Source organism: Pleurodeles waltl, chromosome 9 (genome assembly GCF_031143425.1).
Source record: "Pleurodeles waltl isolate 20211129_DDA chromosome 9, aPleWal1.hap1.20221129, whole genome shotgun sequence".
In the NCBI taxonomy this organism is placed as follows: Eukaryota; Metazoa; Chordata; class Amphibia; order Caudata; family Salamandridae; genus Pleurodeles; species Pleurodeles waltl.
The window spans coordinates 655399514-655426257 of NC_090448.1; the positions used below are offsets into that span (position 1 = coordinate 655399514).

General features: G+C 45.8%; 1 protein-coding gene across 1 annotated transcript in view; it reads right to left on the reverse strand.

The window, feature by feature from the left end:
* The window catches only part of CCDC61 (coiled-coil domain containing 61), a 637121-nt gene that overhangs the window by 19547 nt on the left and 590830 nt on the right, over positions 1-26744 (reverse strand). Inside the window, exon 13 of the mRNA XM_069207713.1 lies at positions 17782-17854. Coding sequence (XP_069063814.1) covers positions 17782-17854 — 73 coding nt within the window. The remainder of the gene's footprint in view (positions 1-17781; positions 17855-26744) is intronic.

Sequence of the window (26744 nt, forward strand, 5' to 3'; positions counted from 1 at the left end):
GACCAATCAGGTGACAGCACCCTTTAGAACCCTCATTACAGAGGCTCCAGTTCCTCAGATTTTGCCACATAAGGTGAGTTAATACTGAAAGCCCAATAAGGGAAGCCTCTATAAGGAGGAGAGTGGGCCGCATGTGAACCTATGAAAGATACCAATAATAGAGAACTATAGCTACGGTAAGTAACTTATTTTCTTCTCCAATATTGGATCTTTCAGAGATTCACATGCTTGAATCCGAATAGTCAGCAGTTTCTAACTATAAATAACAGGCATATACAGAATAAGTGCATGGCAGGAAACAGAAATTAGAATGTGTCTCATTGTATAGGAATAAATGGCGTGAAAAAGCTTGCCTCACTGCTGCATCTGACTTATTAGCCTCTTCCAGGTGGTAGTGCTGAGTGAACGTGTCTCTGCTGGAGCATGTTGCTGTTCTGCAGATCTGCTGAATAAACACACCGCAAACAGAGCTGTTGATGTAGACACAGCTCCTGTAGAGTGGGCCTTCACTCTATCCATTAAAGGTTTTCCCGCTTTTGAATGGCAGAATTGGATGGCATTTGCAATCCATCTTCCGATTGCGCCTTTGGATGCCGGAAAACCTTTTCTCAAATTACCAAATGTCACAAATAACTGGTCTGGTTTACGAAATTGTTGTGTTCTATGTAAATAAAACATGACACACCTCTTAATATCCAAGGTGTGAAGAGTTTGCTCTGCTCTTGTTTGAGGATTCAGAAAAAAATGTTTTTAAAATAATTTGTTCATTTAGATGAAAGTCTGAAGGTATTTTAGGTATGAATTTAGGGTTAGTCCTAAGGAGAATACTCTCTGTTTTTGAACTGCATGAAAGATTCTTTTATAGTAAATGCTTGTATCTCACCAAGCCTTCTAGCAGATGTAAGCACTAGTAGCAGTGCAGTTTTCCAAGTTAGATATTTTAAATGTCTTGTGGGCAGGTTTGAATGGGTCTTTCATCAGCTGGCTTAATACAATATTAAGATGCCAGGTATGAGGCGGTTTAAACCCTTAAAAGTCCTTTCATTAATCGTTTGCTAATTCCTGATGAGCAAAGAGGAGATGATTTGTCTGCCCTCCTAAAACGAGATATTGCTGCTGGGTGAACCTTTATTGATGAATGGGCAAGGCCAGATTTTGCTATATGTAAGAGATATGGCAAAATTTGTTCAGGAGTTGGAGAAAACAGGCATACATTTCTTTGCTGGCACCAAATACAGAAATGTTTCCATTTTAATTTATATGATTTTTTTGGTGGAATCTGCTCCGGCTTTGGCCAGATTTTTTCTACAATCAGAGTGAATGTTCGGGATTTCGAACTCATGGAATTCAGGAGCCAGGCCGATAAATGTAGAGATATCAGATTGGGGCGCAGACTGGGTGTTAGTTGTATGTGTGGGTGTTCTGATAGTAGGAGAAGTTCTGTGTACCAGAATTGCTTGGGCCATATGGGAGCTATGAGAATGATCCTGCATGGTTCCCTCTTCATTTTTCGAAGTATCCGTGGGATTAAAGGAATTGGGGGAAAATCGTAAGCAAATATTTTCAACCATCTTATCGAAAATGCATCAATTCACGATCCTTTCTGGTGATGCCATTTTGCGCATTACTGGCATTTGCAGTTGTTCCTGGTCCCAAACAGGCCCAGTTTCGGTGTGCCCCATCAAGTGAATATTTCCTGTAATAGCTGATGGTCGATTTCCACTCATGGCAGGTTGAAGTCAGTCTGCTTAGTGTGTCTGCCAGTACACATTTGATGCTCCTGGTAAATGTTCAGCTCTCAGAGAGATTTTTGTTTCTGTATTGCCCACTTCCAACTCTCCTGCGCTTGGTGTGACAGGGCTACTTATTTAAGTAGTGCATGCATGTGGTGTTGTCCATTCTGCTGAGCACAGATGTTTTTGTAACTCTGGGAAGGAATGAGCAGAGTGCTAGAGCTATTGCCTTTAGTTTGAGATAATTGATCTGCAGCCTATTGTCGGAGTAGGATCATTTTCTGCTGATGGAGAGATCCTGTAGGTGAGCGCTCCATCCTTGTAGAGACGCAACTGTTGTTATCACAAAATTTGCTATTCATGGTAGAAATGTTAATCCTTCTGCAATATTTCTTCTCTGAGCCCACCACTGCATGAAAAATACCATTATCTGAGTGGCTTGGATGATGTCGTCGAAGGATTGTTGTGCATGCTTCCACTGCTTTTCTATCTCCTTTTGCAGTGGCCTCATGTGAAGTCTGCAATTTGGGATTAGAGGAATGCAGGAAGATAACATTCCCAGGAACTACCTGTATAGCCGAACTGAAACGGGCTTTCTTTTGATAAGTTTCTGGGCCAATTGCTGGATCTTTGTCTGTCTGTCCAAAGAGGTGGAAGCTTTGTCTGTGTTGGTGTTAAGTACTCTACCTAGGAAGGTTAGTTTCGTCTTTGGAGTGACCGTTGACTTTTGAAGATTTGTTGTGAGATCCAATTTCTCAAACAACGTGAGACGTAGGTTGGTATACGCAGTGGTTGTTTGAGTTGTGGGGGCTTTGATCAACCAATCGTCCAAGTGTGGGAATACTTGAACTCCTCTTTTGTCTTAGTTGGGCTGCCACTGGAGCAAGAATTTATGTGAATACTCGAGGAGCTGACTTTAAACCAAAAGGGCTTACTTTGAATTGGAAGTGGGCGCCGGCTACCCAGAATCGTAAGTACTTTCGATGATTGGGATGAATGGGGATGTGAAAATGTGTGTCCTGGAGGTCAACAGATATCATGTGGTCCCCATGGTTTAGAAGGTGTAATATGTCTTGTAAGGTGACCATCCAAATTCCAGAATTTTTCAGATATTTGTTTAGTTTGCGAAGGTCCAATATCGGGCACCAGTCTCCTGATTTTTTTCCTTATGAGAAAGAAACCGGAGTAGAAGCCCATTCCTTTTTCAGGCTTCAGAAATCTTTCTACTGCCTCCTTTTTTATCATAAGAGAAATTTCCATCAGTAGTTGCTTTAGATGTGGAGGAGGTGGTCCTCTGGGTGAGAGAGTCAGTGACTTGTTGATAAATTTGAGGGTATGCCCTCGGGTTATGACATAGAGGACCCATTTGTTCTCTGGTATACCAGCCCATTGGTGTAAAAAATGGGAGATTCTACCCCCTAGCAACTGTTTTGAATGTAAAGATGGGGTAGCCAGCGCCTATGGAAGATCATTGCTTCCTTGTAGTGGTTTGACCCGTGGGAGGTTGTTTTCCTCTAGTTGGTTGGTTGTAGGCTGCAGAAGGCAGCTGCCTGCACTGCTGGGTGTACTGTGAAGGGTATTGCCCTTGGTAAGTTTGAAAGTGCTGTCTATAAGGTTGAAATCCTCCTTGATAAGAAAAGGTGCTCCTACCTCTGGCTCCTCGAAAGAGCTGCCTTTTTGTTTGCAATGTACCCAATGATCTGGCTGCATCAGTATCGGTCTTGATGGCTTGCAAGGCATCATTGATATGTTTCCAGAATAATGATTCACCATTATAAGGCATATCTAACATTTTGCTTTGCACTTCTGGTCTAAAGGTTGTGGCTTTCAGCCAGCCTTGCCTCCTAAGAACAGCTACTTTCGCCAACTGCAAAAATCCTGTTGAGGGGATGTCAATGGCGCAGTCTATTATCTCCGCAGAAGCTCGCTCTCACTCCTGGAGAATTTTTCTGGCTTCTTCTTTACACTCATCCGGCAGGAGATCTATGAATTGTGACATGTCCGACTACATTTGTCTATTGAATCTTGTGAGAATTGCCAGTGAATTAGCCACCGGAACTGTAAGTCCCACTATACTTGAGAATCGTTTCCCAATAGAATCAAGGCTGAGGCCACATTTATCTGGTGGTGAAGTGATAGGTGTGGAGGGGTTTTTGGAGTGCCTCTGAGCCGCTTGGCTAATCAGGGGGTCTTGCTTTGGATGCCCTACTAAGAATGCTGGTGCATCGTCTGGTACTTTGTATTTTGTATGCAGTCCAGGCATGACAGCTGATATAGTGGCTGGATTTTTCATAGTGTGAATACCCTCTTGCCAGATACAATCTATTATGGGTATTGCTTTCACTGACTTCTACATTGGCTCCTGAAAATCGTATAAGAAGTAGTCAGTCTTCTTAGTGTTAAGGGGGTAATTGGATCCACTTCGCTGAACATTCCATTATGTAATGAAAACCACCTATACCGTCTGATAGAGAGTCTACAGGAGGTGGTAGAGGTGGCAATGGTGGTTGTATGACGTAATCATCCCACTCCATAGCAGTTGAGGCTTGGTCTCTTATCTTGCCTTTTTCTTGCTGTTCCTCTTCTGAGGTACCCTGGTCGTCTGTTGGCAGATCTGCTAATGGCATTGACGATAATGGAGGCACTGATTAAGGCAGTGTAGTAGGGCGAGTGAGTGGTACCTGAGGAGGTGATCTTCCTGGGGTTTCAAACTGCGATGGAGGTGCAGATGGAGCAGCCTCAGGAAATCGTTTGTAGTAGTCTTGGAGCCTTGCTTGCGGATTGAATATCAAATCTTGTGGCATGTGCACTGCTTGTTTTGTTGATCATGCGGCGAGCAGGCTTGATAATGTTCTTGTGCGTGTTGATCCATATATGAATCATCCTGACAGTACTGGTCTTCATCCTCTATGTCTGGTTTTTTACTTGTAATTCTGAAGGGCTGTGAGCCACTCTGAAATGCCCCTCGTCTGAATCGTCGACTATGAGATGAGCTGGTGGAAATGGAGTAATCTTACTTGGTTCTGGATGCAAAACTTCTTCTGAGAATAGTCCAGACAGGGATATGCTTATCGTGGGTATTAAAGGCGTCAGTGGCATCTTAAGGGTGTCTGTTGACAGAGGTCCAAATTGATTTGTCCCCAATGATGATTTTTGTAGTTTTCGAGTAGCAATGTGTGAATTAGGAAAACGCCAGCGACCATGTGGTTGTTGTCAGTACTCTCGTCGATGGTGGTGTCGTTGGCGTTACTCTCGCCGACGATGGAGTCATTGATGATGGCTTCATCGACGGTGTGGTCATGAACAGTATTCTCATCATCAGTGGTGTTGCCTTTGAAGCTGCCGTCAACAGGGCTGTCATCAACAGCAACTGTGTAGACACTGTTATCTCGCTTATTGACAAGTCAGTTGACTGTGGTTTTGGCGGCGTCAACTTTTTAGATGAGCATTGTGACGTTGGTGAGAGAGGTCTCTTTTCGTCAATGGCAACTTTGATGTAATTTTGCAAGAGACATTGGGCCTGATTCTAACTTTGGAGGACGGTGTTAAACCGTCCCAAAAGTGGCGGATATACCACCTACCGTATTACGAGTCCATTATATCCTATGGAACTCGTAATACGGTAGGTGGTATATCCGCCACTTTTGGGACGGTTTAACACCGTCCTCCAAAGTTAGAATCAGGCCCATTATTTGCTGATGCTAGTGGAGATAAGGATATAATCATAGGCGATGGTGCCATTGTGAAAGTTGACGTTATAGTGGTGGACGTTGCTGTCATCAGCGGTGATGAAATTTTTGATTTTCTGTCAGAAGTAACCTCTGTTAATAAAGGAAGCGATTTGGATGTTTCCCCTAACAACTTCCTTAATAAGTGGTATTGAGAGCTCAGGATAGACCTTAGAGGAATACTACTACTTCTGTGGCAAAATCTCCTCATATTTTCCAGTTTTCACATGGTGAGATTTTGTAAGTGCCTTTCTAGTAGGCTCCGAAAGCTCACCTTCCTGTGATCTTTCTCTGTTGTGGGATTTAGTAGTGGTTGAAGAGCCTATTATCCTAATGCATACTGCTCATTATGATACCGAAAGACTCCCGCTTTGATGACAGGGAATGATTCAAGCATGTGCATCTATGAAAGATTCAATAATGGAGAAGTGGGTGCACCCGTCCTACCTATAATGGGGAGGGGTGGGTGGGGACATGGTTGAGGTGCTGTACCCAGGAGGGCTCTGTGAAACAGGTATACCGCATACCTGGGGTGGGTACACCCCTGGCTACTAGTGGGATGGGCTCTGGGTGTGGCCCCACCCCCAAGAAAACCCCGTTAACCATGTCCTAGACCTATGGAAGAGGGGTGCTAGTGTGCCGGTGCTTAGAGTGGCAGTACCAGTGCAGGGGCCAACTCTGAGCTGCCTTATGCATTCCCGGGCAGGGCCGGTATATAAAGGCGTACCCTCTCTGGGAAGGAGAACACCCCCATGTGGGTTGTACTCTTCCTGAAGTGGAAGTTGGCCACGTCCATAAGGGTGGGCCAGTCCTCTACTATGAGCCTTGGGTCAGGGGCTGTGTACCCACTGGATGGGTAGGGGGGAAGTGGGCATTCATGTTCTCCCCCGAAGGGAAGGTGGCACAGTCGTGTATGGGCCCCACCATGGTAGGGCCCAAGGTGTGCACAGAGACCATGGGGCCTTCAAAGGTACTGAGTTGGCATACAAGGTTCCTGGCAATGAAGGAAACTACTTTGAATGTGGATGTGTTTATTGAAAAATGGCAGAACGTGGTCATTTACCATGAAGTTACCAAAACGTTGAAGTGCGCTGAACCACTGTCCTATGCTTTATGCTGCAGTGGGCGGAAAAAAGTATGAATGACAATAGTAGACCAATGGATGAAGAAGGTTAGCTCAAGGGCCATATACGTATATTATACATATAATTTTAACAAAATCAAAAAGTCTTGTCTAACCCCAGTCCTAAATAACATTGGCACTGATCAGGAATAACTGGGTTTCTGCTAGCTTTGGTGCTGGTGGCCCCCGATGCTACAACATATGTTGGTGCCCCCCAATGACCTCCGTTTCAACTGATTCTCTTCCTAACACCCTTTAACAGTGCCGCTCAACCCACCATAACCACGCTCTCTCACATCTATTTCAGCATTCAGTTCTTCGATGTCAGGTAATAACTCACTGTTCTATATTAGTATTTTAATGTATAAACGGCAAGCAACAAAATGATCTTTCTGGTAAAAGCAGCAACCCACTGAACTATTTACATTATATGCTCTTCTGTGGTCTGCATGGTACACATGCTTTGCAACACTCACATTAACCCTCTGCACTACGCTATGAGTCAAAACTTTCACTAGACAAAACTTCATCTCTCCCCAGCAGGTTCATTAATCACCAGAGTTATCTTGACATTTTTATGTAGCCGTAATACTGCTGGAGGCAAGGAGTGCTGCAGCGGTTGCTTTTAGCTCTATAATATATTTGAAAAAGCGTCACCCCTCTTAAGTCAGAACCTAGACAGGTGGCACCGGTCACACTGCCCTAAAGTCAGCCCTGGTTTCTGAAGACTTTGAAGTGGTTAGAAGAAAATCCATCCGCTCTGGTGGCATAGACGTGAAAGACTAAGTGCCTAATTTAGAGTATGTGCTGTATATTCAATGGCACTTGTAATACAGGGGAAGGGGTACCCACCATATTTGTGATGGAGTATCCTATCTGCCAAGCTCTAAGTTAGGTCCTAACTCACTATTAAGAGTCAGCTGTATTTTTATCTATAAAAATTGTTCTTAGAGAGAAGCCAGTGCACATATAAACCATATTACCCCTCACAAAAATGAAGCCCTTGAAAACTACAGATGAGTAAATCGGCATAGAAAGTAAACTTTCCTTCCAACAAAGCGATCCACATATGAGGAACATGTTTGAAAGTACATCATGACTGAACGCTTTTCCCGTTCTTGCAATTTGTCCATTTTATGGAGACAGTCACCAGTCAGAACATGGAAAAAACAGTAAAAAGAATTGAGACTGAAAGAGAATAAACAGTCATCTTCACTCTTACAATTACGCTTGGCCTGTACTTTCATTTGCATATCACTCTTAATTTGCAATTACTGAAAGCACTGCTTGGATTGTAACACAGCCATTAAAGTGCTACATTTGTACTGTGCATGTTTTTGCTTAAAGTTTCACTGTGTTTATGTAGGAAAGTACCATCCTTCTTGGCATGATACCCCAATTTCTACTACTGTCTCACTGGAATCCTGCTAGTCAGGATCCCGGTGCTCATAGTTTGTGACCTATATGTCAGTGTGTTTTACTGTATTGTCAGTATGCTTGACTGTGTCATAGGTGTCCTGCTAACCAGAACTCCAGTGCTTATGCTCTCTCTCTTATGCTCCACATCTGTCACTATAGTCTATTAACTCCATATTACAATCCAGATTGGCACACTGGACTCCTCTTATAAGTCTCTAGTATATGGTACCAAGGTACCCAGGGCTTTGGGGTTCTGGGAGACCCTTATGGGCTGCAGCTTTTTTTTGCCACCCATAAGGAGTACATCCAAATACTCCTTCAGGCCTGCCACTGCAGCCTGAGTGAAATAGTGCACACCCTATTTCACAGCCATTTTCACTGCACAAGGTAACTTATAAGCCACCTATATGTGTACCCTTCAGTTATTGAAGGCTAGATGCAAAGTTACTGTGTGTGAGGGCACCCCTGCACTAGCAAAGGTGTCCCCACTTTGACCAGGACCAATTTCCCGGACTTCGTGAGTGCGGGGACACCATTATAAGCGTGCACTACATATATGTTAATATATATATATATATATATATATATATATATATATATATATATATATATATATATATATATATGTAGCTTCACAATGGAAACTCCGAATATGGCCATGTGAGGTGTCTAAGATTGAGAAATTGTACCCCCAATCTGATTCTGGTATTGGGGGGCCAATTACATGCACCCTGGGGGCTCCATCTTGGACCCCTAATATTGCCAAACCAGCTCTCTGAGGTTTCCACTGCAGCCCCAGCTGCTGCCACCTCACAGACAGGTTTCTGCTCTCTTGGGGATTGAACAGCTCAATCCCAGGAAGGCAGAACAGTGCATTTCCTTTAGGAGAAGGGAGTTACACCCTCTCCCATTGGAAATAGGTGTTACAGGCATGGGAGGAGTATCCTTCCAAAACCTCTGGAAATGCTTTGAAGGGCACAAACGTTGCCCTCCTTGCATAATCCAGTCTACCCCGGTTCAGGGACCCCCAGTCCCTGCTCTGGCGCGAAACTGGACAAAGGAAATGGGAGTGACTACTCTCCTGTCCATCACCACCGCGGGGTGGTGCCCAGAGCTCCTCCAGAGTGTCCCTGGCGATGGCCATCTTGGATTCCAAGGTGTGGGGGCCCTCTGGAAGCATCTGAGTAGCCAGTGCCAGCAGGTGACATCAGAGACCCCTCCTGATAGGTGCTTACCTGGTTCGGTGACCAATCCCCCTATCAGGACTATTGAGGGTCTCTCCTCAGGGAGTTTCCTCAGGTTCGGTTGGAAAGACTCCACCAGGACTCCTCTGCATCCTTTGCTTCAGCTTCTGACCATCGGATCACCCGCAGACTGCTCCAGGAACACTGTAACTGCAACAAAGTATCCATGAAGGCTACTGCAACTCTGCAACTTCAGCTGCTGCCAGCAACTGCAACAGTTTCCAGGTTGTGCACACACTGCTTGTTTCCGGTCCAAGGAGGACCTGGCCTAGCAGTTCAGGCTGCACTGTTCCCATGGGGAAAAGGGTCAAGCCTCATTTGCATATAGCTGGGTCCAAACTGGGGTGGCATAGTGAGCAAAAGAACAATGGATTAAACCCAGATTTGTGATTGGGATGGGTGTTTGAAAAGTTTCAGCACTCCATCCATCACCCTTTTGTATTGCTAGGGCAGACAAGACCTGAGCCATAGCGAGCATCTTGAATTTCTCCTTTTAGAGGAAGAGATTGACGGTTCAGAGGTCTGGAACAGTGAAATAGAAAGTAGCGGGAATTACAACCTCTGCCTATTTCTGATATCAGAACCCTCTCTATAGCTCCCTTGGCCAAGAGAGCCATAACTTCCTCTCGGAGTAAACCGAGATGATCCTCTGTCAGCCATTCTTGTGTTGGCGATATAGGGGGAGAGGAGGATTTGAAGGGGAGGGAGTAGTCCCTCTGAATGACCTGCAAAACCCATTTGTCTGATGTTCTGGACTGCCAGTGGCGATGATGTTGGATATTTTCTCCAACTGGGCACTCATGGTCTTGCAGAACCAGACTAGGTCAGCTTAGAGGCTGCAACTGCCTGGGGGTTGGTGGTGGACCACTTCTGGCTACCTGACCCACAGGGCCGGAATGCACCGCATCCACGTCCTTTAACAGCTTGGGAAGCTTGCACAGGACGGTGGCTGGCATAGGGCTGGCGCGGTTGCATGCCCCTTCCATAGCCACGAAAGGGGTGAAAGGCAGACTGTGGACAAGGGGTAACTGAGAGGCCCAAGGACTTGGCCCTAGCCCACGAGTTCTTGAAGCGCTCCAGCACCAAGTCTGCCTTCTCTCCTGTCCTGTCAAAGTGCATGTCCATGAGATTGGCCTTGACATCCCCGAAAAAGCCAGATGCTCTCAACCAGGCGTGCGTCTAAGAGCCATGGTCGACAAAACCGCTCTGCCCAGTGAGTCTGTCGTGTCCAATACACACCTAATGGTGGACTTTGCTGCATCTCTTCTGTTGTAAGTGCCCTTTTTGGATGGTGATCCCTCATTTTTTGCTGCTTGATGCGGTCATATTTGATCTGAAAGTGCACTGAGGCCTGCTAAATAGACCTCAGTGTCAGTGGTCATTCCCTTAAGTTGTATTGTAATTGGTGATCACAATTGACAAGGACTTTATCACCCTTGAAAGGCCCTAGTAAATGGTATCAGTGGTACCCAGGGCAGGGATTGTAGAGGGGTCAACAGTGCTGCAGTACTGATTGTGCCACCCTGCTTGACCTGAGTAAAAGCAAAGCCTGCAGAGCTGCCATGTCAGCCTGCACGAGCAGCTCGTCTGCGCGAGTTCGACTCTGCCCACACCTGGTGCAGACAGAAGACCCTGACTGCCCATACCAAAGGTCAGTCACCCCTAACGAAAGCCTTCCATAGCCCAGGAGGCAGGGTGCATTGTGTTATGAGTGTGGACATATACGTGCTCTGTGGTATCATTTAAAACTTAATATTACCGCAACAGACCAGCGGTCCATAGGATAACATGGGCTGGCACCAGGGTAAACCCCAGGTTTCCAGCTCTGTGGAGGCCCGACCAAATTCCCTCGTGTTTGGCATCAAACATTGTGCTTTTTAACCCAGAACATGATTCTTGTGACCATGTTCATCTAGCATGTACCCAGGTGGCGTCCTCAGAAGATGCCTACAGAGTTGCCAGCTTTCCCCTGCTTTGGTGGGCTTTCACAAGTGTTTGGCGCCAAGACCGAGTTCTGACCACGTTCTGGGCAATGTGTGCCGCACCCAACAGTCAAAACAAAGACGTGCATTAAGGAGGTCACACCTCCGCCCTGCCAGGATGGCTAGTGATTAGACCCATCATAGCGATGAGCTTCAAAAGCTGCACTGCCACTGCTGGACAAAGGAATTTGTCCCCCACTCGAGGACAAGGCCTCCCCCTGCCCCAGGCACCTTCTAAGGTGGGCAGGTGGAAAAATAAGCTAGTGAGGAGGCGGATGCTCCTCTAAGGCTGACCACACCTCTAGGGTGGGCCAGCTGGAGTTTACCGTGGCAGATGGCCCATTCCATCTTGAAAAGCCCTAAGAATATTGAGTTCTGGGTAATTTAGTGACACACTCCCACCAGATGTAGTCACCCCAGGGGCATGTAGGACTAGGTGCTCATTGGCCACTGGTCCTCACACCCCTTAACACCCCAAAATCTAGGATTTAAGGGGCATTCCCGGAACCAGAACCTCAGATCTGCTGTGAAATAAGAAGAGACCCAACTCCACAACAAGGCAGGACTCCACAAAGAAGAGACATATTATCTGCACCTGTGGTAGCCACTGTGCACACTGCTGGATTTTGACTCACCCCGGACCAAAGACCAGTTCCAAAAAGAAGGTGAACCCCTCTGCAACCGAACCCCTTCACCAAAGCTCCCTCTGTCTAGAGGAACTAGACCCCTGATGACTACAGGACCAGACTGCACTCCCACGACCACTAAAGAACTGTCCATTGGGCCTCAAAGTGTGGTCCCCTGAAAGTAACTGGCCAGGAGCCCTCAGGGAACTTCAACCCTGAATCTCAGCGAGACTCAACTTCCTGCATCGGTCCTCTGGAAGAAGATTTCCTAAACCACTGTGCATGCCGGCACCAAGGCCTGTTGGTGTTTAGCCGTACTGCTACCTGTTTTACTTAACGCTGCCGGGCCAAGAAACCATTGTCACCAGACAACCACCCACCTCAGTGGCCCCACTGTCCAGTCTTTGAATTTCCTTTCAGCCTGCATCGGCATGCCTGGTAAAGCCAGCAACCCCAGATCCCATTCAGCACTCCGGACAGCCAGGAGCACCTCTACATCCAAGTCATTCGAGCGTCGCCGAGCTGCTCTTCCTGGTGATTCCTGATCTGAGGCCAAGTCCCAACTCAAGAACCAAAGAGCTTCACTGAACTCGGCCTGCAAGGTACCTTTTGCTGATGTGCCACTCCTAGGACCGCAAGTCCTGTTCAGCCCCAAAGACAGCCAACACCATTATGCATCCCGTCCCCCGAGCCAGGTAAAATTGTATTGACTGTTGTTGCTTGGTCTGTGGGCCTACAAGATCTTAACCCCAGGTGGGTTCCACAGAACTCACCCCACAAGTGACCAGTGCATACTGTGTTTTCTCTCTTTGACTGCAATGATAGAGTGACATGTCTGCAAAAACCTGATTTATTTAATACTCTAAACTAGATAACTCTGGTTATCTGCAACATATCAACTTTGTTTTGTGTCTAAACTAATATATAAATGTGCTTTATTTTTATAAATTGGTGGTGAATTTCTTTTGAGTTGTGTCAATTACTTATCATCCATGTTAATGTTATGAATTGCTTAACACATGTTCCTCTAAGTAGTCTGACTGCTCTTTGCCCCTCTACCACGACTGAGCTAAGGTTTACTGGTGTGAATCTGAGATCCACTTCTGGGTAAAGTGTAAGTAGTACATGCTCCTAACTGGTATTCAAAAGGGTACACGGACCCATTCTTCCCCTAAGCCTAGCTGCTTAGAGAAATGCTCAGGCAACGACCTAGAACCCATAGGCCCTGTTGGTGCCAGACTCTGTGGTGCTCTACGCCGTTCCGACTCCAAGTCATCGAGGATTAGATGGGGCTGGCTCCACTGGTGGGTGCTGGGAGCATCACAGTCAGGAATGGTGCCGGAGAAGATCAAGTGGGTTTGGCTGGCGCCTGTCCAGATCCATGACTGGATCCAGGGGGGCCCCATCAGAGCTGGAATGCTGATGTTCCAAAGTTGTTGCGTCGGCTGATGGACGAGTATAAGTTGAAGTACTCTTTAATTTCTTGTACTTTTTATGCCTCTTCCTAGAGTGTCCGATGACCTAGAGTGGGACGAAGAGGACTTGGGGCTTATGGAGCAGTCCTGCAACCTTCTCCTCGATTGGGACACTGACCTCCATGGAGTCACGCTCAGTGGCGTTGACTGCCAGGCCACAAGCAGCTTTAGGGACCGCTCCCTCAAAGCCTTCGGTGCCATAACCCGGCAGTCTGAGCACAACTTCGAGTCATGGTCACGCTCAAGGCACCACAAGCAGACTAAATGGGGGGCTGTGACCGACATGGCGCAGTGACAGGTGCCACATGGTTTAGAACCTGCCTTTTTAGAAGACATCTTTGATGCAAAAAAAAGTCTCAACGAAATGCTGAAAAAAAACTGTCAAAAAGAGACAGAGGAGGTAGCTCTTCTTCGGATCAGTGCTAACTGGTGCAGAAGGGATGGAAAAGAACGGAGGTCTGCGCACCTGGGCGGCACCTATGTAGATGACGTGACATCACTTCCAGCTCCAATGATGCTGTTGTACGTAACCGAACCAAAGCACCCGGAGCACAGGGGCATTTGCTCATGCAAAATTCTTCCAGTTCCAGTCTGACGCCTGCGAAATTCCAAGATAAGGAATCCTCAACTAGAAGTCTCTATCAGATTCTACCTTCAACTACATCATTTCAATTAACCATTTGTTGGGGTGGAGTCAGAAGCTTGTCGACTCCACCCCAACCAGGGAGAATATAGGAAAGGGTCTGGATAAAAGAGATGTTGTTCAGTGCTTTAGCCTCCTTCAGTACGTGGCACTACATGGGCAGGGCTGGTAGATATGTAACTGGGCCCTACATCAGAATGTCGATAGCACTAGCCCTAGTTCTGGTGCCTAACGTGAGGCTTGTAGTCAGCTGTTGTGAAGGTCACACACTGAAGAATTAAATGCTAGCGCACTGAATTGCACTTGCTAGATGAATATTTTGGATTTTTTTAAAAATAATCATGTAATAAGAAGGATAAGTAAAAAGGAGGTTCAAAAAGTCCATGCACTGAACTCGATCACTCAGAGTGGACATGAATATTTCTCTGCCCCTGCCTGTGCACGGTATTTTCTTTCTAGTGTATACACGCCGTTTATAATAATGTGTACTATTCCAGCAGTTACCTCCTCTCGCAAAGGCAAGCATGAGAAGTCAACGGGTGGCTGCAGCGCTGTTAATAACTGTCGATTATTGAACCCACGGAGGTGGTACTCTTTGAGACACTTGGTATCCCATTTACCTTTTCAGAAGGCGCTATATCAGGACACGATGTAGTGCATTAAATAAAAACAAAGAGACGAAAAAGAGCAGCAGGCCATATAAACTGATATTTTTATTTTCTAAACGTGCCTTGTGTCTTCTTGCATTAAATCAATGCTACAGTGACCACCCTGGTACATGAATGTAACATTAACACGGTTTCAACCAAAGAAACAGCTGATTCCTGTAATACCGACATTAAACTAGGCCTGTATCTTAACTGCTGATTTATATCCCTGTTATGAATGGAAAGGACTCTGCAACGTAACATCTCTCCCACGAGATGTAATCCATCTTTTGCATTTCAAACAACGCGGGTATTTCCATCTCTTTCTGCATCACAAAGTACTTGCATATAATGGGATGCAAGTCAAGATAAATTGCGGGTTTGAAATGCCTTAAATAAACTGTGTGTGTGAATCTTTGGCTACCAAAGCTGGAATAAGCGGGGTGTTACACAACAGGAGTGAGGTGTTTTGGTAGGGCTCTGTGAATGTCTTAGGGCTGCGAAAAAAGAATAGCAGGGAAAGATGTATGTAGGTCTAGATTAAGGTTCACTGGCAGTCCTGTGAGCAGGTTTCATCAATGGACACGAAGGTGATACTGCAGGTTACTACTCTTGATATGCTCTCGCAGAGCTGTGTGTGAGTACCAACCGACGGGTAGCAGGTGTTTTCGCAGGTTGGAGAACTGATGTATTGAACAGGGAAGAGCCTGGGTCTACTAGAATGTTGTACTAAGCGTTAATAAATAGTACTGAGTGTGTCTAAGGGCCCGATTTAGTATAACATTTAATTATAAAAAGGTATGCGGGATATCAGTCTGTACCCGCCCGCCAAACTCTAAATTAGGCCCTATGTCTATTGAGCACAGTTCTCTGAGGAACAGTCGGTCACATACATGATTTCTACTGATGTAAACACTTACGTGTTTAAATATTTAAATAATTTCTCTTGCGAAATGTCTAGGGAATCTTCGGATTTGTAAAGAATTTCACTGGGAATGGGAAATGCACTTCAAAATGCATCTTTTACACTAACTTCTTTCTAAAAAAAAAAAAATAGCTCGAGGAGTGAAACCTCTAAAAACCTCTGAGGAGGTTCAGTCTTGCACGACTGGTACTTTAGGGGGGGGGGGAGGGGGGGGGAGCAGTTTACGCACCTTCACTTTAAAAGTTCACCAACTGCCGCTGTTCAAAGTGTTGATCAGTCCCTGACTATCCATAAAGACAGCTCTGTCTCTGCTCTACTGGTCAGATCCTGGGAGAGTGGAGCATTTCACAGCGTTAGGTAAACCAGCCAGCATCAGCATGGCCTCTCTTTCTGACATCAACCATGTCTCCATATAAAGTACATATACCTGTAGGATCTCAGAGAGTGTAATTTCTCTTTATTTCTATAAAAAAATAAAAATAAAAAATAAAAAAAACAGTTCCAACTGGTAAGCAATGCTGGGGGCATCTGAATTCCCCTTTGCTATGCTTTATCAGGACAGACACATTTGACCCAGGATGTGCTCAGCTATGAGCGCCAGTGCTGAAACCAGCATGGCTCTTACTCTATCCCCTCCGCTGAGAAGGCTGGTGTTGCCCTATCCTCAGGGTGCTCCAGCTAAAACTCTTTAAGGAGTTATTCTGATAGGCTAAGCTCTAAGTTTACTTGTTTATTGTTCCACCATACTACATCCTTGTCACTTACGTTTTCTCACAAAGGCTTTTTTTCCCTCTGCAACCCTGTGCTCTTGGGTGCAGTGAACTAATACTAATGTTCATCAAGTGGTCCTCCGGGTGGCGTGAAAGAACGACCTGCAACAGGTATGGCAACCTCAGACACAAGCTCGGCCGTTTCCATTGAGGGAAATGTGTGAGACTGGTAGATGGACCTTACTCGTCTATCATTGTCCTACTTTATAACAGTGCAGGAAGCTTCCTGTATGACTTTCTTTGCTGAAAATATACTGCATGGTGGTACTGTGTGATTGGATCTGTTCAACAGATTTCACTACATATGGTGTCACAGCAATGTTGTCTCTTGTCTCCTTGGTGGTGCAGTGAGGAGGCGATTGACACTTGGTATATTTATAGGTAGTAAAGTCTGTGAAAAAGAAAATGTATGAGGTGATAGGGACCAGATTACTTATCAGTAATTCCTATTTCTCAGAGTCCAAATCTTCCTCATTTCAATTCTGAGCCACTAACACTCCCCACACAGACTCCAAAAGGAAACTGGTATTCCTACCATGCATTTAGTGTGCTGGGTATGTCAAAGGCACAAAGCATGGATAACAACAAACAATTTCTGTACTTTCTCTAGGTACGATTTGAGCATTTATTCAAGAAAACTATAGCTTGTCTCCAAGCTTAAGATTCACTAACATGTAGTAAGGACTCTGATAAGGGCACGCTTGGAAAGCTCAGTAAACCTGCTTTGTAACTCATAGAATCAAATAAAATAAACTATGAATGCCCCATCTCTCACTTTATTTTACCACATCACACTCTAAAGCTCTGCATATGTAAGAGAAGCACTACGGTCACTCGTGTATGACACCAAAACTCGTTTCGAGGACAACACTCGTGAAATCAAGCACTCCCCCGTGGTGTAATGTGGTATCTACCCGATAATGTGCTTTACTACGTAACAGTGGGGAATTAAGCACTATTCAGATGCAGTTACAATGATAACCTGCATTCTTTGCCCATGCTTTTAAGTAAGATCCCCCTCACACTGATTTACGTGTGTATACCTTAATGGGTGCTTGCTAATCTTAATTGGACATACCATAGAGCCCACTTAATTATATATACATGCACAATTAGTTTTTTTTAAATAAAATAAAAAAAATCAGCTAACAAGGGTGGGGCCATAGTTCCAAAATATGTTTATCAAAAGCTTAAAAATATGGATATTAATTGATTAAACCCATCTCTCTTATCCTGCATAACAGGTGGAAGGCAATCTTGACTACTTGACTTCGCCAATGCCTGTTTTGATTTGGTACCATGTTTTCAATTAATCTATCTACAGATTTATATGGAACCTAAGGCTATACTTAGTATGACATTATTTTTCGTATTAATCACTAGTGCCCCACCCACATGCTTAATAAATGCAATAACGGCTGGATTAAAAAACAAGGACTAATCAAACATGAAAGAACTTCTCTCACCTTTACCAGTTCGTCTGCCTTTGGTTGGGGTACTTGCCAATTGTTTCCGACTGCCAGTTTTGTCCCTTGGCTCCTGAAAAAAAACATAATCTAAGAAAGGTCTGCAATGCAATATCAACTTCTGCAGCTTTCATATTTGAAGCACATCAACAGAGCAGTGAGATATCACACTATCAGGAAATACCCTCAAATGTGTTGTCAGGTATCCTTGCAGGTGCATTTCAACAAACAGGTTTGACTGGCGTTTCTTCCTACAGACACTTTCACTGTTTGCATCCTCGGCTGTGCGAATGCCAGATGGTGAGAGGGAGGCGCCTTCTAGTGGTTCCAGCATCGGCAAATGAAAGTTTCAATAATCCTTTTTTTGTAATTCAAACCAAAAGGAAAACGTGTCTCGCTTCAGTGTACTGTATTAACTGGGACCTACTTATCCGTTTGCGTTTTTCATAAAAATGTAAGGCACTCACAAATATCACGTTTTCAGTTCTATCTCATTAGCAGAAACATTCCCAACTCACTAAATCATGTAGGTCAGGCCTCAATTGTCCAGAATAATTGTTTTTTCTTTACCATAATCTAGCGTAATTCCTAGTAAAAGGGTTTCACTTTTTTCAGCAGTTACGCATTTTACATCATTTTCTCGCACAGGAGATAGATTTGTGTAGAAAGCGTCTCACGTGAACTGTGAAGCTAACGTGCGTGAAAATTCAAGTCATCGTCTGGGCGAACGAGTCTCCTGGAAGTATGTCGTATGCCCTTGCACACACTTTTCAAGTAAGATACTGACCAAAAACATTTTGCCTATTCCGAATAACTTTCATGAAATTAACGGATATTATGTTAGGAAGAAATTGCATTTTCACCCCCCACTCCAAACCCAAAACACACATAACTAAACTCGAATATACCCTCGTCCATCAACCATAAAATACAAGTTTCTTTTTTGCTCGTTATGTGTCAATCCGCAGTGACAGCATCCAACAATATTAAAACTAATCTCTCTATCTTCTCTACTATCAAAATCTCTGCCCTTAAACCGAGAGCCTCGTAGAATTTACGTTTTTTTAATTCAACCTTTGTTTTAAATGTCCCTCAAAGTGCTCCCTCATCACCAACAAACATTCCATCACCAAGGTTTTATCTATTACATGGAATACTTGTGTTAGCGAATATCTCCTTGCTTTCGGTGATAACTTCTATATATTGGGATTTTCAATGTAATGCAGTGCTTGTGGAACAACAAAGTTTCCCTTTCAAGTAGTTGTTTTAGCATATTGTATGTTTTTCATTCCACTTGTTATTTACTACGAAGGGAGACCACTTCACCAACTGCACAGCCCGACGATGAAAGACAATTTTAATTTTGATGTATTATCTTTGCTCCTTGCATTTCAGGATGTTTTATTTTTTTATCCATTTAAAACTGCACTTTGTGTAATCCAACTGGCAAAAATAGACAGTGGTGAAATATTGCCCCACATTTTACCTCTGCAGTCTGTTCTTAGGTGCTCCATAGTGTAGGAAGTTGGCTCTGTATGTGCTATTTCAAAGTAAGGAATAGCATGCACAGAGTCCAAGGGTTCCCCTTAGAGGTAAAATAGTGGTAAAAATAGATAATACTAATGCTCTATTTTGTGGTAGTGTGGTCGAGCAGTAGGCTTATCCAAGGAGTAGTGTTAAGCACTTGTTGTACATACACATAGACAATAAATGAGGTACACACACTCAGAGACAAATCCAGCCAATAGGTTTTTATATAGAAAAATATCTTTTCTTAGTTTATTTTAAGAACCACAGGTTCAAATTCTACATGTAATATCTCATTCGAAAGGTATTGCAGGTAAGTACTTTAGGAACTTCAAATCATCAAAATTGCATGTATACTTTTCAAGTTATTCACAAATAGCTGTTTTAAAAGTGGACACAGTGCAATTTTCACAGTTCCTAGGGGAGGTAAGTATTTGTTAGGTTAACCAGGTAAGTAAGACACTTACAGGGCTTAGTTCTTGGTCCAAGGTAGCCCACCGTTGGGGGTTCAGAGCAACCCCAAAGTCACCACACCAGCAGCTCAGGGCCGGTCAGGTGCAGAGTTCAAAGTGGTGCCCAAAACGCATAGGCTAGAATGGAGAGAAGGGGGTGCCCCGGTTCCGGTCTGCTTGCAGGTAAGTACCCGCGTCTTCGGAGGGCAGACCAGGGGGGTTTTGTAGGGCACCGGGGGGGACACAAGCCCACACAGAAATTTCACCCTCAGCAGCGCGGGGGCGGCCGGGTGCAGTGTAGAAACAAGCGTCGGGTTTTCAATGTTAGTCTATGAGAGATCTCGGGATCTCTTCAGCGCTGCAGGCAGGCAAGGGGGGGGTTCCTCGGGGAAACCTCCACTTGGGCAAGGGAGAGGGACTCCTGGGGGTCACTTCTCCAGTGAAAGTCCGGTCCTTCAGGTCCTGGGGGCTGCGGGTGCAGGGTCTCTCCCAGGTGTCGGGACTTAGGATTCAAAGAGTCGCGGTCAGGGGAAGCCTCGGGATTCCCTCTGCAGGCGGCGCTGTGGGGGCTCAGGGGGGACAGGTTTTTGTACTCACAGTCTTAGAGTAGTCCTGGGGTCCCTCCTGAGGTGTTGGATCGCCACCAGCCGAGTCGGGGTCGCCGGGTGCAGTGTTGCAAGTCTCACGCTTCTTGCGGGGAGCTTGCAGGGTTCTTTAAAGCTGCTGGAAACAAAGTTGCAGCTTTTCTTGGAGCAGGTCCGCTGTCCTCGGGAGTTTCTTGTCTTTTCGAAGCAGAGGCAGTCCTCAGAGGATGTCGAGGTCGCTGGTCCCTTTGGAAGGCGTCGCTGGAGCAGGATCTTTGGAAGGCAGGAGACAGGCCGGTGAGTTTCTGGAGCCAAGGCAGTTGTCGTCTTCTGGTCTTCCTCTGCAGGGGTTTTTCAGCTAGGCAGTCCTTCTTCTTGTAGTTTCAGGAAATCTAATTTTCTAGGGTTCAGGGTAGCCCTTAAATACTAAATTTAAGGGCGTGTTTAGGTCTGGGGGGTTAGTAGCCAATGGCTACTAGCCCTGAGGGTGGGTACACCCTCTTTGTGCCTCCTCCCAAGGGGAGGGGGTCACAATCCTAACCCTATTGGGGGAATCCTCCATCTGCAAGATGGAGGATTTCTAAAAGTTAGAGTCACTTCAGCTCAGGACACCTTAGGGGCTGTCCTGACTGGCCAGTGACTCCTCCTTGTTGCTTTCTTTGTTCCCTCCAGCCTTGCCGCCAAAAGTGGGGGCCGTGGCCGGAGGGGGCGGGCAACTCCACTAAGCTGGAGTGCCCTGCTGGGCTGTGACAAAGGGGTGAGCCTTTGAGGCTCACCGCCAGGTGTCACAGCTCCTGCCTGGGGGAGGTGTTAGCATCTCCACCCAGTGCAGGCTTTGTTACTGGCCTCAGAGTGACAAAGGCACTCTCCCCATGGGGCCAGCAACATGTCTCTGGTGTGGCAGGCTGCTGGAACTAGTCAGCCTACACAGACAGTCGGTTAAGTTTCAGGGGGCACCTCTAAGGTGCCCTCTGGGGTGTATTTTACAATAAAATGTACACTGGCATCAGTGTGCATTTATTGTGCTGAGAAGTTTGATACCAAACTTCCCAGTTTTCAGTGTAGCCATTATGGTGCTGTGGAGTTCGTGTTTTGACAGACTCCCAGACCATATACTCTTATGGCTACCCTGCACTTACAATGTCTAAGGTTTTGTTTAGACACTGTAGGGGTACCATGCTCATGCACTGGTACCCTCACCTATGGTATAGTGCACCCTGCCTTAGGGCTGTAAGGCCTGCTAGAGGGGTGTCTTACCTATACTGCATAGGCAGTGAGAGGCTGGCATGGCACCCTGAGGGGAGTGCCATGTCGACTTACTCGTTTTGTCCTCACTAGCACACACAAGCTGGCAAGCAGTGTGTCTGTGCTGAGTGAGAGGTCTCCAGGGTGGCATAAGACATGCTGCAGCCCTTAGAGACCTTCCTTGGCATCAGGGCCCTTGGTACTAGAAGTACCAGTTACAAGGGACTTATCTGGATGCCAGGGTCTGCCAATTGTGGATACAAAAGTACAGGTTAGGGAAAGAACACTGGTGCTGGGGCCTGGTTAGCAGGCCTCAGCACACTTTCAATTGTAAACATAGCATCAGCAAAGGCAAAAAGTCAGGGGGCAACCATGCCAAGGAGGCATTTCCTTACACATAGTAACTCAGATGACAGCCTCACTCTGACTACAATATCCTCAGTTTTAACTAGGAGTATGAAAAAGTTACTTACTTGTACCCAGAGTTCTCCCACACAGGTATCTTTCTTATATTTTGACATGTCTGAATCACTTCCAGTCATCATGCGGGAATCCCTAACATAGTCAACATTAACACAGCCGGGGCTGGATTGGGAACCCAAAGCAGCCCTGGCAAATTTTGACAGACCAATCCCCACAGGGTGCAGAACGATCGAGCCTGACCACCACTATAGCGGAGCTTTTGGAGGGGTGGGGGTTCCTCACCCCCCCCCCCCCCCCCCCCAAGAAAATGTGGGGAAAATGGCAAAAACGGTGCATTCTACAAGTTTCATTATATATTCAACTGTATTCGTTTTTAAAGCATTAAGCTCCCCTTACAGTGCAATAGGATACAGCAATCTTTATTGGGGATCTTCAATGATTCCCTCACCCTCACTCTTTAATAGCGCCTCTCATCTCTCCATTTCCCCCATCACATGTATTTCATTTGTTTTCTAGCGCCTCTTGTACCAGCATAGGGTGTTGAAGGCCTTTACATACATCTTTCTCTCTCTCACACACACACACACACACACACACACACAAAGAAAAAAAAAAGAATCATAGTTGTGTAAATCAATGTATGAAAATGTTACATAAGACAAAGGGGAGTGTAGACTCGCATGTCATCCACACTAGTAGGCGTTTCTTTTTAAAGGGCTTGGTCTGGGGAAGCATAAACTCAGAATGTAACAGTGGTTAGGATTGACTTTACTAATAATAATTTATTCCTACCCAAACAAACCATTTTTAGCAAAATTAGGCTAATCAAAGAGTGGGAAAAACACAACTTCCTAACCTGTACCATGCAGTTTGCATGCTGCTCTTTGATGTGGCAGTTCATACTTCACTGCGCTAGATTGATTGTAATTTATGAACTGCACAGTAACAAAAGGAGCCCTGGCACAAAAGCAGTAACCCATTGAGCTATGTACATAAAATACTGTTCTGTGAGCTGTATATTACATGTTCTCTGCAGCAGGCAAATTAACCCTCTGCGCTACCTTAGATGAGTCAAAACTGCCACTAGACAAAACCCCGATCTCTCTCCAGCAGGTACATTAATTACCAGAGTTAACATGGCACTTTTCTTGTTGCCTGAAAACTGTTAGATACACAAGAAACTTTGCAGAACTTTTAAAACTGCTACAACCCCGACCCCCCGTAACAAAAGCGCCCTCTCCACCATCCGGGGAAACACCCAATGACAGGTGTTAGAAATGGGACTTCTAGTTGGCAGTGATTTACACTCTCTTCAAGTAGGGACCCTCACTTTAGTAAGAGCAAGGGAGTGACACAGCTAAGATGACCCCTGCTCACCCCCTTGGTTGCTTGACTCAAGCAGTTAGGCTTATCTCAGAAGCAATGTGTAAAGTATTTGTGTGTACACACACACACACACACGCACATAAATACAAAGTAACACAGTGAAAACGCCACAAAAGCACGTCACATCAGTTTAGAAAAATAGCCAATATTTATCTGAGTAAAAGAAGACCAAATCAACAAAAATCCAGCATTTACAAGTCAAAATATCTTTTTTATAAATTTAATCAAGTCTTAATCCATAGGAATCAATCGATGTATCTCTTTAGCACAAAGTAACTGGGATGTGTCAAAAACAAAGACAATGCAGGCCACATGAGAGGTGAGGTGCCGGAAAAGCAAAGCAATGCGTCAGTTCCTTACTGCGCAGGGGAAGTGATGCGTTGGTTCTTTCCTCTCAAGTGAGATGATACGTTGTTTTTTTACTGACAGGGGAGGTGATGTGTTGATTCTTCCCTCACAGGAAAGGCAGTGCACCAATTTCCGCACATGCAGACTTGGTTCCTCACCGCAGTGCGGGATTGATGAAAAACTGGCACACAGGGAGAATGTGTGGAAAATCCAGATGTGCTGTGTTGATGGGACTACAGTGAAACCGGCACTGTGTCGATTCTGCAGCTGTGAGACAGGCGCTGCATCGATTCTCCATCTGTCAGGCGCTGCATCGATTCTTCAGCAGCGAGCCAGGCGCTGCGTCAATTCTTCCAGTGTAGCGTGTTGATGCATGGATTTTCTCCTTCAGATCACCAGCTTGCACTTCCAAAGGCCTGGAGTTGGCGCCACTTGGCAAGTTAGGAGACTTAGCAGAAGAGCCCGGGCACTGGCAGATGATGGCTTTGATATCCCTGAGACTTCTTAACAGGAGACAAGCTCAGTCCAAGCCCTTGCAGAAACTTTGGAAGCAGGATGTAGAAAGCCAAGTCCAGTCCTGTCACTCCCAGGACAGAAGCAGCAAGCAGCAGGCCAGTACAAAAAAATCAACAGGCAGAGTGGCAGTCCCTACTACAGCATCCAGCTCTTCTTCCTGGCAGAATATCCTCAGTCCAGAAGGATTCGAACTACGTGGTGTCTGAGGTCCAGTACTTATTCCCATTTCTGTCTTTGAAGTGGGCAAACTTCAAAGACACTGCCTTTCCCTGCCATGGCCCCAGACACACTCCAGGGGGTTGGAGACTGCTTTGTGTGAGGACAGGCACAGCCCAATTCAGATGCAAGTGTCACCTCCTCCAACCACTCTAGCTCAGCAAGACCAATCAGCCTGGTGATCAGCGATCAGGATATGTAGGGCACACCTCAGCTCCCTTTGTGTGACTGTCTAGAGTTAATGCACAAACAGCCCAACTGTCATCCTGACACAGGCGTGTATTCAACAGACAGGCAGAGGCACAGACTGGTTATGCAACAAATGCCAACCTTCTAAAAATGGCACTTACAATGCAAAAAACAACTTCACCAAAAGATGCATTTTTAAATTGTGAGTTCAGAGACTGCAAACCCCATATCTCTATCTGCTCTCAATGAGAAATTACACAAACGATATTTCAAGGTAATCCCCAGGTTACCCTATGGGAGAGATAGGTCTTGTAACAGTGAAAAAACTAAAGTAGTAGTATTTCACTACCGAGACATGTAAATCACACCAGTGCATGTTTTACCTTCTAAATACACTGCACCCTGCCCATGGGGCTGCCTCAGGCCTACCTTTGATGTGACCTACAGGTAATAAAAGGGAAGGTTTGGTCCTGGCAAAGTTTAAAACTGCACACAGACATTGCAGTGGCAGGCCTGAGACAGGTTTGCAGGGCTACTCGTGTGCGTGGCAAATAGTGTTGCAGGCCCACTAGTGGCATTTGATTTACAGGCCCTGGGCACACCTGGTGCACTATATTAGGGACTTACTAGTAAATCAAATTTGCAAATCGTGGATAAACCAATCACCAATACACATTAGATAGTGAAGATTTGCACTTTAGCACTGGTCAGCTGTGGTAAAGTGCCCCTAGTCCTCAAATCAGCAAAAATAAAATGCATCACAGTCAAAAACTGGTCAGAGGCAACCAGTTTGGAGACAACCCTGCAAAACGGGCTATTTCCAAAACTACCCCCTCCCAGCCTAAAGCCAGGGTAGGCCAATCAATACCTTGCTGGATGTCCCTGCTTAGGGTGACAGAACCTGGACAATGGCCCACTACTGCAGGGCTCTTGCCAGTCCTACACCTCTCTGAACCCAGGTGGATCCTTCTCTCTACACTCTCAGGGCCCACTGCACTAACCCAGGTGTAACCCTTCTCTTCATCTGTGGACTTCATCTGTGCAGCACTTAACCTTACCTTGCTCACAGATGCATCCCAGTAGGCAGACAGCACCACCATGGCCAACAGTGTGATGTGGCCTATTCCACACCTTGGGTCTGACTTCAGTCCCCAACCCAGGGAAAACTCTGACCACAAGGACAACAACCAACAAAGGCCAGTGAGAGCTGTCAGTGTCAAGAGCCAGGCCCCAGGCCATCCCAGGGTATTTACCCTCTGTGGTTTAAAAAAACAGGGGCAGTAGCCTTAGGTGCCTTGCACCCTTTTTCCACTTCACCTACCACCAGGTCCGGGGTGGTATCTTGAGACTGGTCACTCAATTTAGGGTCTGTACCTTCAGGCTGAGCAGAGGGCAGGGGTAGGTTCTCCGTCCTCCTGTCCCTCTTGCTGGGGTCTTGTACTTTCCACTTTGGAGAGGTACCCGCAGAAAATTGAACTGTTGGAGTGCCCTTGGCAACCTCCTCTCCTAGTTCAACCCAATACCGGGGTCAACATAGTCCATAGATGCCCATAGACTGCATTCTGGGGAATAAGTATGACCCTTCTCTCAGTCATCTCCCACCCCACTCTAGGGACACCAGAGCCATAGGGCTGGAGTTACTCTATACACCTGGCTGGTGTATTGCTCTGGGGAAACTAGCCTTTCCACAACCATGCTCCGACTAACACCGGTTTCCCTCAAAGCAGTGACTGCGCCCCCCACCACTTTCATCTGGTGGAAATTACGACTTCCACCCTCTGGGATCACAAACTCACCCTTTGACTTCACCTCCCAACTAAGGGAGATTACGGCATGGTCTATGAACTGCCCCTGGGGATTATCTCCCCCTAGGGCCACACTGGCCACACCTGTTGAGGACCACCAATGGGATTTTCCTAGGAGAGACAAGAGTCCCCTTTCTTGTGTCCTAGCTGGGAAGACTCAAAGCCAAAGGGTTGAAAATGGGGCGCCATGGGCCACTGCCCACCAGAAACTCCCTCCTTCCTGTCAGAAGGGACATGGGAACCTTTTTCTCCCCCTTATCCCTGGACCTGTC